The sequence below is a fragment of the Chaetodon trifascialis genome, chromosome 4 (genome assembly GCF_039877785.1).
Source record: "Chaetodon trifascialis isolate fChaTrf1 chromosome 4, fChaTrf1.hap1, whole genome shotgun sequence".
Lineage (NCBI taxonomy): Eukaryota > Metazoa > Chordata > Actinopteri > Chaetodontiformes > Chaetodontidae > Chaetodon > Chaetodon trifascialis.
In genome coordinates this window covers 5,810,195-5,827,925 of record NC_092059.1, presented here as the reverse complement: position 1 = coordinate 5,827,925, position 17,731 = coordinate 5,810,195, and the positions used below count along the sequence as shown (strand labels likewise).

Here is a 17,731-nt window from a genome sequence, read left to right as displayed (position 1 = left end):
TCCCAAACTCATGGTTAAAAAATAAAATCAGGTACATAAACAGTAAAAAAGGGCGAATAAATAACTTTACAGATGAAACGAATCAACCAGTGGGTCTATTTCTAAGCACACATTTTGCCAGCATGCAGAGCACCAGGACCCTGAAACTGAAGCAGCTAAATGTCATTGTTAAATTCATTATTCACACCTGTGAGTTTCCTTCTTTGACATGTCAGAAAGTCTCCCCTGTGTCCATCTCAAGGACAGATGGCTCACCCACAGTGTGGGACGGTCCACACCTCGACTCACAGAGAGGTCTGACACATCGTCAGGGAGTGTGTGTCCGTCCCCTCTTTTGTAAATCGGATAGATGTGACATGAGCTGGAGGAGTGAATAATGTGAGTTATCCTCACTGACTGGTTGAGTTGGTTTTCATTCAGTTTCTCAACTGTTTGATGAGTTAACTCCGAACAATAGCAGCTAAATTCTTTTGCATAGTTTAGAGGGATACTCAACGGGTGTTAAGTCCCAGTTGGAGGATTAGATAAATGTTTTTATGATGCCAGTGGAACTGGCACTAATCAGACAGCTCACTGTCTGTACATACCTGTAAAATATTAGTGATTATTTGACAGGAAAAGCAGGTTTTAGCCATGCTAGCGGTGTGGTTCAAGCAACAGCAACATGTGTCGTTCTATTGGTTGATCCAGGAAACTTTGAGACGTTCGTGGTGCACAGAGGAAGCGTCCTGCTGACTTTGGTGATCAAAGATTTTTCCTCTAGCGCCACCAGCAGGTGGAAATTTGTGGTTTTGAGCTTAAACTATTGGATGAATCGCCATGACATTTCCCCACTGGCTGAACTGTAATATCTCCTGACAGCATCAAATATCAGTTTGTTTATTACTTCTACCTGCAAAACTAATGACATTCCCTCCCGCTGCAGCTCTATGTTTACTGCCTATTAGCATATAATAATAACAATACATTTTATTTAGAAGCGCCCTTCAAAACACTCAAGGACACTTTACAGAGTGGGTAATATGCATATGTTAGCATGCTAAAGGCAGATGGCGCATAAGGTCAATGTTAACAGCTAAACATCAGCATGTTAGCACGCTGACATTAGCCTTTAGCACAAAGCACCGCTGTGGGCTGCAGACCGCCACTGACTCTCTACAGGCTGAATCTGAGTGTCCAGGTGAGGCAAGGGATTTGTGAGAAACAGCAGATGAAGTTTATTTCTTTCTCCTTTTGTGCTATGAGCTGAAAGGCGTGGTATTTTTCCAAGTTCAATTTCAGTTTGTCATGGTTAGACACTCCCTTACAACAGCTTTCGCCTCAAGGTTTAAGATGCTGTGACTTCAGAGTAAAACAAACATCAACCTGATGTGATGCAAAGTCCAATCTGTCACACACAAAAAAAAACAAATGAACAAAGACAGCAATGTAAGGAGAAACTGAATCGGATGACACACTGCTGGCACACCTTCATGAATGCGCTGGGGATGAGGGAACATCTGAATATCCGCTGCTCGTTTCTCTGTGACAGTGAAAAACACAGGAGGCTTTCTGGAAGGCAGTGACACAATGTGTGCTGTTTTATTACTGGGTCTGTGACTTACTGTGCAACAGTATATTGTCATATATTAAATGCTTTACACAACCTTGTTAAAAAATGTGAATGAGAATAATGCGACGCTCTGAACATGAGTAATAAGCTTTTCTTTGAATTCGACCGTTTTAAAGCTCATAGAAGCGATAAGCCAACGTTGCTGCACGCCAATCCATGTACAGTCACTTCACTCCATTATCTGTGTTTCTGCATGCATTTGGGGTTGTTGTATTAAGGACACACACACACTCACTCACACACACATGCGCGCACACATCTCGACATTTGGCTGATGGTGTTGGAGAGGTTTCTGACACACGCTCTGAGGCGCCAGCCTTTCAGACCCTCGGGGAGGGGGTTTGATGTGATTGACGTCCTCCCCAAACAAGTGGAACAGAGTCACAAGACGCTTGAAAAAACACCCACTTGCTCTTTCACAGACAGACACGCCGGACAATGTGAAGGACAGTCGAGCGACGGGACGATGATGGCAGTGATTCCCTATCAGAGCAGGAGGTCCGTGACTGAGGGCAGCAGCTCGGCCAACGCCGACTCGACGTTGGCTGTCTGAGTGACGGGGTTGCCACGAAGATCGAGGCGCTTCAGCTTGGGGCAGGAGGCCAGCGGCTGAAGGTCTGCCAAAGTCGAGATTTCTGTGCATTTGGGTTAATGAAAAAGTCTTCCCGTGTGCCGTGGGGAGCAACATCAGCAGCAATGAACAGAAGGAGACGCACGTCTTCCCAACACTGGTGCAAAGGTCAGACCCACGTGTCAAATACGACACCGGGATATTAATTAATTTCTCTAAATATAAAACACTACACTCCACATATATGCACTGACACTGCCACGCACGTACAATGAAAACAAAACTTGAGCCTGAGAGTCACGACCTGCAAAGCACATTAATTCCTCTCAAGCGTATCGGCGGAAGTGAAGCATGAAGGGGAAGGAGTCTGCGGCGATGATGCGCCGTTGAGTGTCTCTTCCCTTCTTAATGATGCTGTTTGCTCTGGTGAAATTGCAGTGCTGATTTTATTTACTCAAAGTTTCAGGTGAAAACAAATTATTCATGCATTGAGGAGAAGAGTCTCGTTACCGCCGCAATTTTCCAAACTCGGTAAACACCGTCCTCGTGCCTCTTGTGTGCGCCGCAGCCTTCGCGCGCCGTCAGCTGCTCGCGCTCTTTGGCGGGGCTGTTTTGCAGCACTGAGCCTTGCGAGCTCAGAGTTGATTCACACATTTCTTGAGTCACGAGCGCACTGCGAGAGGAGTGTAAAGACATACACTGATCCTCACGACAGGGATGCTGCAGGATTGACGCAGATCCAGAACGGGACGCTATGCAGCAAATAAACATGAACGTAAAGACGGATTTAAGGATACTGTTGTTCTTCAAGAGGACTTCCTCCAGTTTGGGAAGGTGATACACTCCTTCCAGGTTTTCTATGGAGTTGTTATCAGCCTCCAAGACCTGAAAGCGTGAAGAAGCCATTTCAGTCATGTTGTGCAAAGAGATGTAATCAATACCATTTCTAATGTAATCTACCAATTGTGGGACACACAAGAGAAGGACGGAAACAGTCCATGTAGGACAGATGATTGGATTTGAATAGCAGCTTTATTACCTCCAGGCACTGCAGCATGGCGAACTGAGGAGGCAGCCGCTGCAGCTGGTTAGAGGACAGATTGATATGGGTAACCAGTAACAGCTGGTCCAGGTGGCATAAGGTGGTCAGGTTCTGTCAGAAAAGAAAAGACTTTTCAGAACTTCTGTACGTGGCGGAAAATAATTTCATGATCAAATTCTGAACCAACCTTGTCGGAAATACTGAAGACGCGCACTTCAGCGTACTCCATTTTCAGGATGGTGTTTTCAATCATGAACTTGCTGCACAGGTCGCTGTAGTACGCAGAGCGCATGGAATCCACTTCCTGAGGGAAGCGAGAGCCTTCGGTCAGTGATCTGCAGCTCTTTTCTGGCCAGTGTCACACTCTGTACATGGTTGGTACCCACCTTCAGTGTTTGGAAATGAGCAAGCGTCTCCTTCTCATATCCTAGAGGGTCTAGCGCCCTCATCAGGAGGATGATGGTCAGTAAGCACCCTGCCAAAGGAAAGCAGATGCATCATGATGAGCAGCAGAGAACTTCAGTGAAGTTGGTGATTTGGTTCAGTGAAAAACAAAGAAGAAGCACTTACACTTATTGAGCGGCTCCAGTTCTTGTAGCTGGTTGCAGGATTGCAGCTCCGACTGCAACACTGACGTCTTCTCGACTGACAGTTCACTCCTACAGAGAAAGAGCACGCTCACATTTCACGCCTTAAAAAACCTCCACAACGCACTGCCTTTTTTTTTTAAGACAATACCTGAAAAGTTCCTGATCCGTAGCAGAGTCCCGACACCAGCTCTCAGTTCGACCTTTGGAAGTTAAAAGTTCACAGCGTGAGGATGCTTGAGCAAATACACGCAGGTAAAGATCATAGGTAAGGATGCATCACCTGTGTACAGAGCACAGTCTCTGTGAGTGTGTTTTTCAGTCCAGTGCACGGTCAGATTGTGTTCATTTGTGATGTCGCTTATCGTTCCAGGAGGGAGATCGCAGATCTGAGCCGGCGTTAAGGTTAAAAAAAGGACAAAATGTCCACAAGTGAAAAGGAAGAGTTTGAGCCTGACATAAATTAACCATCTTTGAATTAAACCCACCCAGACCCACGCGTGAGTGTGCATATAAGTCCATGGCTGCATGCCAATACTAAAGAGCTGGGTATGTTATGCATAACGATAACATCCCTGACATGATGGCAGAACAGTTGAAGCTTTTATGAATTCATTTAGCTTTGCTGAGATCACTTCTATCAGCGACTACTGCGCCTTATTTTACATAATTTTGTTTTGACAATTAAGATTCAAACTTACAATCAGAACATGACGGAGAGAAACATATTTAGTTTGAGGGAGGCATCAGGCTGATGCATCATTCACGTGGTTCATGCAAGCAGGAGCGAGCTGTGGGAATATCTGGGTCTGGACAGGAGCTCAGCAGCTCCTCTGATGCTCTGGCATCAGACGTGATTCCTGCTGTCCTTGTACTTTTACTTGGGTTGTGCACCCATAGAAAAGATCTTTAATTCTTTCAGGAATGAAACCAGGTCACATAAACAGGAAGCTCAACATGCCAAGTCGTACGCAGACAGCACTCCTGCAGCTGCAGGGAATTCAGCAGCGGATACGTCAGCTGTGTTTCTGACTCCCTCTGCGTCACCGTGCCCTGACAAGTCAGACAAGCTCTAGAAAGAGCTACAACAGGAAGTCCTATTACACGTCTGTGGCAGGTGTAACAATGAGATTCCAAACCAGTCCATGAACCGAAGTGCTGTGAGGAACGCTATCTCTGTGCACATACCACAGCGTCTTATCAACATGTGATATGCGAACAGAATGTTTCAAAGAGGATCTTGTTCAACCAGCAGCACAGACGATAGTAATGTCCAAGGCAACGACCAGCCAATGGAAAAGGATACCCAGACAGGGCTGTGTTTGAAACGCGGGTGGACGCTCCTCCACTCCACTCTCTGGGGCTGCCCGTCGAGCACCAGCAGCAGGCCGACAGACTGCGCCTAACAGATCGCAGGCAGGAAGAGAGTGAACAGTTAGTTACACACATTTCTCCACACTGAGCTCACCTTTCTGAAAAAAAAAAAACCCTCCTCACACAGTCAGCAGCACAGGGGCCAGCATGGATCAGTGATTTCAACTCGACAGCCACGTCTCTGTGCATGATTTAGTCCATTTTGCAAGTTCTGCGTATTATTTTAAAAGCTGTTACGGTTTAAAGTCAGAGCCAACGTAACACAACATGAGGGTAAATTAGACTAAATTTTCTACATCTAAAGGAAATAAACAACTTTAAAAATACAGAATTCGCTAATTGGGCCATATGAAAGACTTGGTGAGGATAGGGGGACAAGAGAAGACATGAGCAGGACATAAAGGGGACTTCAGGTGTGATGTGGGTGAGTGTAGAGTATCAGTATCTGTAACTATCCTACACACGTATAATGAATACATACTTTAACTAGGTTTGGTCGATGTGGCTTTTCATTTCAGGGTATTTCTGCGATCATTTCAATGTCCTGGACAAACACAAAGTAATCCGGTCAAAGTAAAGAAAATCAGTACTTTTACTTTGTGTGCTTAATTTAAAGTGTTTGACATATAACTTTAAAAAAGTGTACTTCTAAATAGATGTCATGAAGTTCAACTTAAACGTAAAAAATGAATGTACTAATTCTGCAATACTTAAAAATGGTACTTCAAGCAAGTACTTCATTTTCAGTATATTTAAGTATATTTCCAGCACACTGGTGATATAATACAACTGTACTGCAAGTGTGTTCTGAATCTTCATGAATCCTGATTTTCATTGATGTACTTCAGGACACTTAAATTTGTAAAAAGTTGTGCCAATTCAGCAACTATTTACATTTTAAGTGTCGCTCAAGTTGTACTCAAGGACCACTTGAGTACAATCATGCTTGAGGGCGACAAAAATAGCACAACGTGCACCTAGTACACACTTCCAAACGCATAATTTAAGTAGAATATTTTTTCACCTGGGTTTTTCTTTTTAAAAATCTGAATCAATCAGAAGAAAACTCAAAAATGACAGTGGTGTTACCATGAACAGTATTACTGTTGCTCACCCCTCATTTACACGTTTGTTTGGTTGAACTATTTGAAGGTCTTTGGTTTAGGAAAATAAAACCTACTGAAACATTTTTCCAACAGAGAAGGCCGTACTTTAATGCTTCAAGTCATTTTCTTCTGATTTATGAAACTACAGTGACTGTGCGTGTTGGTATCTGAGCGCTGCCAAAATGCAAGTGACCTACACTCAATACTGCACCTGAACGCAACGTTCTGGTCCAAGAGTTGGTCCTGTGATGTGTAGAAAGTATTTTGGTTTGGTTTGAACTAGGGTTGTCCCGATCCAATCACGTGATCTGAAATCGGGGCCGATCGCGTGACTGCAGACTCAGACTCAGACTCTGATTGGCTGCAGGGTGTCCGTTAAAAAGTGTTGTAGACATCTATAAAAAAGTTCCGGTCAAATAGCCTGATCGTTCTAAATTATTGCGCTGGCTCAAACGCTAGTTGGTAACCGTGGCAACAGAAACTCACGTTAACATACGTTGTTTCACAGTTTATTTATCACACCGGCAAAACAGTAGAGGACACACACAAGCGGTGAGGTGCACTTGCCCTCTGAAATGATACTTTGTATCACGTGACATAACGTTAAGCAATCATCTCGCTTCCCTCCACTGATTAGGCCTAATATAACAGCTGCGGCCGACCGAGCTGCAGGTTCTGTGGCCAGAGCCGGTTACCTTGGCAACGCGTCACAACGAGAGATATTAAATCATCCACTCAGCCGCTTCTTGTGGAAAACTTACGATTTTAACGGTAAAAAACAACATTAACGTATTAATAATTGATTTAATATTTATTTCTTTCGTAAGTGACCATAAGCGGGATAATGGCCTTCGAGGTGTCCATTATCAGAAATGAAAGCGAAGTCCATTCATTCAAGGTTCACGCCTCCGCGTCGTCCATTCATTTCTGATAATGGACATCTCGTCGGACATTATCCCTTACGTAATGTTACACTATTCCTAACGTGAAGAAAATTTTATTTTATTTCTGTGTTCTGTTCTGACTTGAGACTGTAATTGAAGCTACCTCATAGAAGTTTACAATACACTGCACTGCATGCATGCACAACTGTGCATAAGTGTTACTATGTTAATATAAGAGCCATTGGTAAAAAAATAAAAAATAAAAATAAGGGACATCCTGGATCTTATTCTTTGCTCTTAGTTCGTTTCATAATGTTTGATAGAAGTATCGGATCTGGACTCAGTATCGGCAGATACTCAAAATCAAATGACTCGGACTCGGGGGCAAAAAAACATGATCGGGACATCCCTAGTTTGAACTGTTGTGCTGAGCTGTGTGCTGGTAAAGATAACTGTGTGCAGAGTGTTGAAAAAGTGAACTCAGTCAACAGAAAATGTGCGAAACACTGTGAGAATAAGAAAGCTTCATCCATGAAAACAGGCGAGGATGCTCACATTAACAGGCCTCGAGAAGGCGACAGCCACTCTCTCCTCATCCCGACTGACGTACACACAGCTTATCATCTCCTCGCGTTCCGCTGTTGGAAAGACAGAAAGTTTAGGTTTGTGCAACTCGTGTTTGAAAAATGAAAGTAGAGCAAATATTTGCATGCACAGGTACATACAGACACAGGTGGACATACCTCTGCCGAGCAGCCAGCGATAGTAGAACCAAGCGCTCTGGTCGTTGGGGTCAGTGAAGAAAGCATTCTGTACAAGCTCATATTCTGGAAAAAAAAAGGTATAATTAAATGCTAAATGTGCTGAATTGCGCATCAGACATAACTTGCAAAGCACTGCTCTTTCTAGTCTTTCTCAAGCCTCAGACTGCCCCCTGTCTGTCATTACCAGGTACTACTGACGACACAACCTGGCCAGTCATCTGCTGAGATTTTGTCCAGTTTACCTTTGAGGAGTTGCTCCTCACAGACGCGATGAGAGTGGGTTTGCGGAGAAGGTGGAGGGGAGGACTGGGGAGGCTCGCGGCATGGTGATGGGGGTTCGGGAGACTCCGGGTGGAGCAGTGGCAATAAGGTGCTGCGATAGTGCCAGCTGGAGTAGTTGGAGAAGTTGGAGCCAATAAGACGATCGGTGAACTCCAACTCTTGATCCACAGGCACACCAGAGATCTTCACGACCATCCGGCGATAATCCCAGCAATGGACTGGTCGAGATGGGAGAATATGGTGTGAGACATGGATGGAAACAGCGTAGTGACGTACTGGGCTGAGATAAAATGACAAGATGATGCAATATTCTCCAAATCTCTATGATTCTTGTATTTCCTTTTTCCGTCACTCACAGTTGCGGTCGTCCAGGCTGAGGCAGCGATCGCACAGGCTCAGTTCTCTGGCCCAGTCAGGTCGAGGCATGCGGGCTGAGACCCAGCCTCGGTGGTGCCAGCTCCCGTAGGACTTAGGGTTCACCTTCAGGCAAGACTCTAGAAACGAGAGCTCGGCCTCGTAAACCTTTTGCACTTCATCCTCGTCCCTGGAGCGGATACAAGAAACGTATCTCAGATGATTTATCACTGAAAAAGAGTCATACTGAGAATCTACAGCTGACAAGAGGACAGGTATTGATCTAACTTCACAGTCTCCAGGTGCATTAGGATCTCTCTTCTGTAGTTCCACAGGGTTGCAAAGTCAGGATTGGATGATAGCAGCTGCTGGGTCAGCTGGAGAGCCTCGTCATCCCAAATGCCCTCCTTCCTCTGTCACATAGGAAAAAGGTGTGATGCAATCACACAGAGCGGCAAACAGGCAGGCAGGCACCAAGAGGAACAGGACAGAAGAGACACAAGCAGTCAACAGACACAGCTTGGTCACTGAGACTGTTCAGTAAGCACAATGCATGATGTGAATCCTGCATATTAACTGTTATTTCTATCTTACAGATTTACAGCAAAACAGTAAACTATAGGATGCTTCAGCTACACAGGCACAAACATTCAAAAGGTCCCTAAAACACAAACTTTTGGGGACCTTTTGTGCTTGATTTTATATACTTTCTGGCTCTGTGCTCTTTCATTACACGTGACTGTTACTTATTTTTTCACGTGTTGAAACATTTCACTTTCCTGTCTTCATTATTTGGCTCATATTTCATTTCTTATTGATGCTGTGATTTTAAAATGTCTTTTTTTAAGCCCAGCAACCACTTTGTGGAAGCTGACGTGGATCCAGTTGAAGAATAAAGAATAAACTGATAACCCATGGGATCAATTCATTGTCAGTTTTTGCCTTTTTCATTGATTTTTTGTTTCAAATAAGAAGAAAGCTGAGTATCACAGGCTCTATCATGTAAAATCTATGGTGAAATCTGTCTTTCTACACAACCTTAGAAAAACAGGCATCTCGTGCAGCCACATATATCTTCAGTTTCTTCTCCCGCTCCTTTCTTTTCTCCTCCTCCTGCTGGGCTGTAGATTTAATCTTCACTCGGCCATGCTGTCAAAGTAAAAAAAAAAAAAAAGCTCAGTTTATTCTGTAGCTAAAAGGTTATTATTAATAATTAATCACTCCATATGCAATATGGACACTGTATGACAGCAGTGAAGGGGCATGCATTTCAAAAGGAAATGAGTAAATGGGAAATCTCTTACCATCCTTTCTGCTTGTGATGGAGACTTCCCCAAAAAACCTGTTTCTGCTGGAAAATGAGGAGAGATATTCAGTGTGAGGCCTAAATAACGTTGACATGACACAAACACACTGAGAGCTGACAGACAGGCACGAAAGTTATGACAAGTCAATATTACGAGCCCAGCCGCTAGCTAATGATCGCTGTGATATATTCAGGGTAACACACTCCACACAAACAGCTCCAAGTCTGAAGTTAGCTTGCTAATTAGCTCCGTTGTCACCACCAACACTGGGCTGGGCTCATTCATGGCTCATGCAAGGCAGCACAAAATAACAGCAACCTGCGGTACAAAACGCCTTTTCATAACAGGAAAACACTGCACACGGCGCCGCCCAGCCCAGAAAACACCCACCTGCTCTTGGTCGGGTCTTGCTTGGTGTTTTTCAGAGTGCAGTTGGATTTGTCATGTCACCATCAGGATTTCTAACGACTACAACTTGTCACTTCCGTCTCATGAAAATTGCGTCATCGATACTATTTTCCTGCGCGCGGAGTTTTGCTTCCCTCCAGTGGAGAAAAGAGCAAACAGTAGCCAAAGAAAACTGACCGAAACACCGAAAGGAGGCCCAGTTGAATTTAAAATAGAATAAAAAATAAATAAATAATTATGATAATAACAATATTACCACTTCATAGCGATTTTGAGCGGCTATGGATGCTTGAAAACTCATGAATCTTGGCGCACGTGTCACAGGGGAGAGTGACTCAAAATACAACGGGTCCAGTTATTTGGGCAGTACACAGTTACAGCAGCATGAACATCAAAACAACATGAAGATTGATTCACTCCTTCAATAACCATCTCTCCAATTGCATGTCGACAGATCACATCGCACTGTGTGCGTGCTTGCATGCGTGTGCTGCGTGGGTCTGGGTCGATCACTGTCATTCAGGTCGTGGCATGCTGATATAAACAGTCATGAGCAGCAAGATACGCCCTCTCTGCCCTGTTTCTTCATTTTGAGAGGCCATTAAAGTGTTTAAATCTGAAATTAAAACTGTTACTTATTTGACTGAATGTTTAAAATGCGTCGAACACTTTCTACACATCCAACAGAACATTTTACAGTATGTTTCCTTTGGTTGCCGTGAATTATTTTATTTTATTTTTGCCTGTGTGCCACGTACTGGTCTTTGATTAGGATCTGTCTCTGCTTTCCATAACAGTAGAGATATTCTGCCAAATTAAGATCTCTTTCTAGGGCCAGAAAACTTTCCAATATACATCACCTTCTAGTTTCGTCTTTCCAATGTGCCAAGTAGGTTTGCTTAGATTGTGCTATAATTTGATTTACTCGTTCCTTCCCAGAGAACATGTACGAAATATGTCGGACATAATAAATGTGAATCCACGAAACAAAAAAACAAACAAACAAAAAAAAAAAACAACGTTCAAAGAAGACAATAGCTTGCTAGCTGTGTGGAGTTTACATCATCTCACCATGGGTTTACTTTACTCGGTGGGGGGGGGGGGGGGGGGGGGGGGGGGGGCATAACATTGAACATATTAAACAGGGACAAAAGATGTAATACATAATAATATAGCGAAATACAAGCCCTATTCAGTGAAATGACAATGTGCTTACCTAATCATAATGTAATTAACAGTAGCCCCTCTGCAGGCAGCAAGAGCTGCCTCAGGCTTTTAGATGTTGGACAGATATTGATGTCGTAACGGCGATCTTAAAATAATAAATAGATCAAATGAAATCAAACCTGGACTCGACGGCCAGCAAAAAGTAACGGGTCTCCATCCTGAATCATGTCCGCGTTTTTCAACCGGCGTACAAAGCGACTTCAGTGAGACAGAAAACAAGATTGGCTACAATGAACAACGTTCAAAGCCGAGCGTAGCCAACCTGAGAGTGAGATTTGAGCAGAAGAAGGTAAGAAGTACTATTTTATATCGCTGTTCATTTTAAATATGAACCCTTACTTGTGATTCATTTCAGTCTTAATCAGCTTTTATCCCACATGGTCGCTCATCGGCGTACAGTGGACAAAGAGTGACGGGGCAACATCCATCGCCATAACACCTGAGTGAAATAGGTGTGTTGACGACGGGAGTGTCCGCTCCACGTTATATTCGACCGTTATGAGTTTTGATCCTAAATCCTCAGTTTACATTTGCGTCTACAATTTGCAAATTCAAAATTTTCCAGATTTTTTTTAAACAAATGTTTGCATTTTTGTGACGTCACGTCACTTATAATTGTGACATCACGATTTTCAGCCAATGCGGTGTCACTTCCTGATTAGTTATTTTTTGAATCAGTTGTGGTTGTGATTGGATGATTAAAGATCTAAGCTCAAAGATCAAAGGAGAATTCTTACATATATATCAAGCAGTGCCTTTGATGCAGTTGTAGTCAATATTGATCAAATGAGAGTTGGAGAAGTGAGTACTAGTTAAATTCAGTAGAAACTTATCTTTCAGACATGGCTACAAAGGAAAGAATTTTTCAGATGGATGAAGTCCTGCCTTGCAAATCAGGCCGTTACATGATAACAGATTTCCTGGGTGAGGGTGTTTATGGACAAGTGGTTGAGTGCATACACCCAACCACAATGGAGAAGATGGCTGTGAAGATTTTGCAGAAACAGTTCTCCTCAGTTGCTGAAGAAGAGGTGAATATGTTTCAAGAACTTGAAAAACACCTTGACCAAAACAAGAACAACTTGGTCAGATTAACTGACCATTTTACACACAAGGGACACGTTTGTCTGGCATTTGAAAAGCTGGACATCAGTCTTCAAGAACTGATGAAGAAGAAGAGGATTTTTAAAGCAATGTCTTTGTCTCAGATTAGAGTGATCGCACAGCAGATGCTGGTGGCTCTGAATGCCCTCAAGAATGTAGGTGTGGTACACACAGACATCAAGCCAGATAATATAATGATGGTTAATCAAAAGTCGCATCCCTTCAAGCTGAGATTGATTGATTTTGGTCTGGCCATTCCGGTATCCAAATTGAGCCGTGGCGTCCGAATCCAGCCTCTTGCTTACCGTGCCCCAGAGGTCATTTTGGGCCTCCCATTGAGTGAGGCTGTTGATATGTGGAGCCTCGGGTGTGTTCTGGCTTTCGCGTACCTTGGCAAACACCTGTTCGCATTTCGGCAGGAATCTGAGCTCATGGGATTCATCACGCAGATCCAGGGTCAGCCTGGCGATGACCTGCTGGACTCTGGGATTCATACCCACAAATATTTTGTTCGCTCTCAGGACTCCCCTAATGCGTCATGGAAGCTGATTAGAGACGAAAATGTAAAACCACTGGGCTTTTCTCGGACATTTACCAGTTTCGATGACATATTGAACACCCGCCCAGAAGCAGACAATCCCACTGAGCAAGAGGATGCAGCGGCCTTTTTAAGCCTCCTCAAACGCATGCTGCATGTGGATCCTGAAAAACGAATCACCCCCAGTGAAGCTTTAGGGCACCGTTTTATCACGATGAAACACTTAAGTCCTCGCTCTACCAACAATAACAACAATTACACGGACGCAGCCTGTTTGGCTATTGAGAAGTGCCAGTTGGAGCAGTCATCAGTGGAATTCAGGCGCTTTGCAACATCCAGCGAAGTGGTAAGTTTCCACAGACCGTTCACCGGCAGCTGCGATGACTTACATGCAGATGAAGAAGAAACCAACACGAAGACCAATGGCAGACCAGCAGACATAGATGAAACAGTCGCTGATGGCCCAAGACATGCCTCCACAACCACAGCTGACAGAACCGCTGCTGGCAATGATGATGGACCACCAGCCGCAGCAGGCGTAGATGAAACCACCGCTGCTGGGACCAATCAGCAACCACCAGGCACAAATGAGGCACCTTCACCTGCCTCTGTTAAACGTAATTCAGATGGGAACAACACTTGCCATGGTCGAGGAGACAAAGTCAAAAAATTGAAAAGGTGGTTCCAGAGACAGTTCTCCAAGGTGAAGAGTTGTTTCAGGTGTTACAGGAGAGTAGATGTTACTGACTGAAGACAGCAAAGCGGTGCACAGGTTGGTGTTGTCACCACACAACAAGAGGGCTCTGGGTTCAAACCTGCTTTCTATGTGTTTACATCATCCTTTCATGGGTTACTTGTAGGGATGATGAGATTCACCAATTCATATCGGTGATCCGATACAAACATCGGATATAATTCACGATTGAATTTACGGTGCTTCTCTTCTAGCCTGTCTGCATCGGTAAATTCCATGGTTAAATCGATTATTTCATGTTCTAGTACTATTCCCTGGGCGGCACGGTGACGCAGCAGCTAGTGCGTGTGTCTCACAGCAGGAAGGTTGCCGGTTCGATCCCCGGGCGGGGCCTTTCTGTGTGAAGCTTGCATGTTCTTCCCGTGCATGCGTGGGTTCTCTCCGGGTGCTCCGGCTTCCTCCCACAGACCAAAAACATGCTCATTAGGTTAATTGGTGACTCTAAGATTGCCCGTAGGTGTGAGTGTGAGTGTGAATGGTTGTTTGTCTTGTGCTTTATGCTTCTGTAAAGCACTTTGAATTGCCTAGTGTGTGAATTGTGCTATACAAATAAATTCGCCTTTGCCTTTGTGTGTTGCTGTGCGATCGACTGGCGACCGGTCCAGGTTGTACCCCGCCTCTCGCCCATTGACAGCTTGCATAGGCTCCAGCCCCCCCGCAACCCCGAAAGGGATAGGCGGTATAGAAAAAGGATGGAATAGTATTCCCTACGTAGACATGTTTTTCGAGGCAACCTGAATCCACCATCGCTCCTCCTTCACTGACTCAAGTGTTGTTCACAACACTTATTTTTACATTTCCAATTTTTTTCTTTCTTACATCTAAATCAAACTTAAATAATAAACAAAAAAAACAACAACAACAAAAACAATGTTCAAACATTCTTTCAGAGAATATCTTTTTTTCAGTGAAATGACAATGTGCTTACCTATTTATAATGTAATTAACAGTAGCCCCTCTGCAGGCAGCAAGAGCTGCCTCAGTCTTTTAGATCTTGTACAGATATTGATGTCATTGTAATGGTGATCTTTAAAGCAAATAGATAAATAACATAAAATAATAATACCTGGTCTTGAAAGCCAGCAACTTCAATAAAAGGATTGGTTTCCATTACATTATGGTACATCAAGTTAGAGTACATTGTAGGGGTGTCATGATTTTCCAGATCAACGTTTTGTTTTGACTTCAGTTTTAAGGTCATGCTTTAAATCAAGGGCTCTATTTTCGACTCCGCGCAGCGCAAAGTCAGGTCCGCTGCGCCGATGGGGCGTGGCGGCGCAGACTTTGGTATTTTCGTGAGCTCCACATCCCCACCTCCTTCTCATTTCAGTCCCACCCAGCGGCGCAACTCGGAAAGAGGGAGGGGAGAAGGCGTGGAGTGGGTTTGGCACAGCCGAGTCAAATCTTCACCAATCACAGCAGCTCCTCGCCTCACCTTTAAGAACACCGCTGGCGAGGCGCATGGCAAGTTTCCAGGAGACTGACGTCACTCATGTCTCCTGACATCCGTTTGTATTACTTTGCACACCCGTTTGTATATACTGTTTATTTTTTCTCATTATATATATATATTGTTTTATATGATGTTCTATATTTTGTGGTATATTTTGTTTTTGTTGCAGTTTTGAGCACTGCAACAAAAACAATTTCCCCTCGGGAATAAATAAAGGATTTCTGATTCTGATTCTGATGTCTAAATATGAGGTCCTTAGATGGTAAATCCTCCTCCTCCTCCTCCTCCTCCTCCTCCTCCTCAAAGCAATGATGTACTCCATCTTTGTAGATAACGTTAAGCATTACAATGATAACATTTGTATTTGGAATGAAATGACGTGGGTAATAGCGGACAATGATCATCACTTACGTTTTTCACGTGTCTGTCTCTCGAGTGCTCTGAGATGATTAGTTTGCATCCCTGTTTCATCTGTGTACATTGGGTCAGGTTGAGTGACCATTACGCGTGCCGAACGTCCTTGCGATGTCGTCAGATGAGATACTGATCAAAATATATAAATTTAGGTCTGACTGTATGTGCCGACTCAGACAGCTGCATTGAATCATGGCTGTTGCTAATTATTGATCGCAGTGTGCGTTCGATGACTGACCGAGCACCGCTGAAAACACCGTTAAAACCACGCTGCCGTCTTGTTGACGGTGTGATATATGGCGTCATCACGTTTTCAGTGGATAGCCGTTATTATCTAGCAGCCACACATCCAGAGGGGTGTCCCTGTGCCGACCCGGGGAAAGTGGCATACACGTTTATCACCAGGCAATTTGAGTCACAGATCATCAGACATCCCTGTTTCATCTGTGCACATTCAGTCAGGTTGAGTGACCATTACGCGTGCCGAACGCGCTTTCGATGTGGTCAGATGAGATACGGATCAAAATATATAAATTTAGGTCTGACTGTATGTGCTGACTCAGATAGTTGCATTGAATCGCGGCTGTTGCTAATAATTGATCGCAGTGAAATGCCAGACACTGTGGAAACCTGACTGTGAGGTATTGGTGACGTGAGCGCACGAGTTGACGAGGTCTGAGGTGGCGAGCTTTCAGCGCACTTTTACGCCGCCGGTGCAGACCGAAATGGTCGAAAATTCCAATGCGCCGGCTCATTATGCCGACACCTCCCCCCTACTGCGCCCATTCTGGCTCACCTCTATACGCCTCGGTCTATCAAAATACCAAATGCGCCGTGCGCCTGCCTGCGCCGCTCGAAAACACAACTGCGCCGGCGGCAGCCTGCGCCGCGCCGGCAGCGGAGTCGAAAATAGAGCCCCAACTGTTATTTTTTCAGCAGCTATTCTATTGTTAGATTATCAAGTTTTGATTTGTGAAGATCAAGAGACCACTGAATATATGGGTTGGCATTTAGTGTCATTTACATTTTCAAATTAATCTTTGAAAAGACAGACAGACTTTCAAGTCACACTTAGGCCGTATGGTCAGATTTAAATAATTCAAATGTAATAAGAATAGCTTACAATAATTGGACTGGGAATCAAAATCATGACACCCCTGTGGTATTGATTTCATATTCGAGTAGATTATCCTGCTGAGACAGTTCACTCAGGAACATCAGCTTCAGTGTCCAAGTCGTCGTGTGGCAGCTCAGATCTGTATCCTGAAGTCTGAGAGAAGCCGGAGCTCTGCTTGTTTTCTGCATCTGTGCTGATCTGAAGTGCAGCCAGCCAATGCAGAACATTATTAATGTGGCTGGTTGATCTGTCTGACAAAGAGTCAGCGGGCGATGGTGCTGGACTGTCTCCCGCCACTGCAAATGAAACAAAGCACAATTTGACAGTGACTGCATGCTCGCTGCTATTGCAAACGCTCTAAATTACAATGAAAGTTTTATTTACAGTCTGGCATCAAGAAGCTCTTGCTGTTCCGCAGATGATCTGAGGATCTCATAATGTCCTTGTCCAGCCTGCCAATTTCCAGGCTGATCTTTGTGTCCTTCTCGCATAGGCTCCAGCCCCCCGCAACCCCGAAAGGGATAGGCGGTATAGAAAAAGGATGGAATAGTATTCCCTACCTAGACATGTTTTTCGAGGCAACCTGAATCCACCATCGCTCCTCCTTCACTGACTCAAGCGTTGTTCACAACACTTATTTTTACATTTCCAATTTTTTTCTTTCTTACATCTAAATCAAACTTAAATAAAACAAACAAACAAACAAAAAAAAAACCAATGTTCAAACATTCTTTCAGAGAATATCTTTTTTTCAGTGCAATGACAATGTGCTTACCTAATCATAATGTAATTAACAGTAGCCCCTCTGCAGGCAGCAAGAGCTGCCTCTGTCT

At 44.1% G+C, this 17,731-nt stretch overlaps 1 protein-coding gene across 1 annotated transcript; it reads right to left on the bottom strand.

Moving 5' to 3' along the window:
* Positions 1-1,195: 1,195 nt before the first annotated feature.
* Positions 1,196-10,369, bottom strand: rabggta (Rab geranylgeranyltransferase subunit alpha). Its single transcript, XM_070961511.1, has 17 exons — positions 10,274-10,369; positions 9,881-9,927; positions 9,615-9,725; positions 8,865-8,989; positions 8,579-8,766; positions 8,183-8,440; positions 7,920-8,003; positions 7,732-7,814; positions 5,119-5,214; positions 4,096-4,201; positions 3,964-4,015; positions 3,796-3,884; positions 3,612-3,700; positions 3,413-3,529; positions 3,223-3,336; positions 2,981-3,068; positions 1,196-2,247 (listed from the first exon to the last, which is right to left on the bottom strand). The coding sequence occupies exons 2-17, from the start codon at positions 9,881-9,883 to the stop codon at positions 2,099-2,101; spliced, it is 1,752 nt and encodes a 583-aa protein (XP_070817612.1). The 5' UTR covers positions 9,884-9,927; positions 10,274-10,369; the 3' UTR covers positions 1,196-2,098.
* Positions 10,370-17,731: the final 7,362 nt, after the last annotated feature.

Excerpts from the sequence above, each read along its gene's own strand:
- rabggta (XM_070961511.1), bottom strand. Across the intron at positions 8,004-8,182 it reads TGAGGAGCAACTCCTCAAAG|AATATGAGCTTGTACAGAAT; the intron begins GTAAACTGGACA and ends TTTTTTTTCCAG. Across the intron at positions 2,248-2,980 it reads AGTCCTCTTGAAGAACAACA|AAATCTCGACTTTGGCAGAC; the intron begins GTATCCTTAAAT and ends CCAAATGCACAG.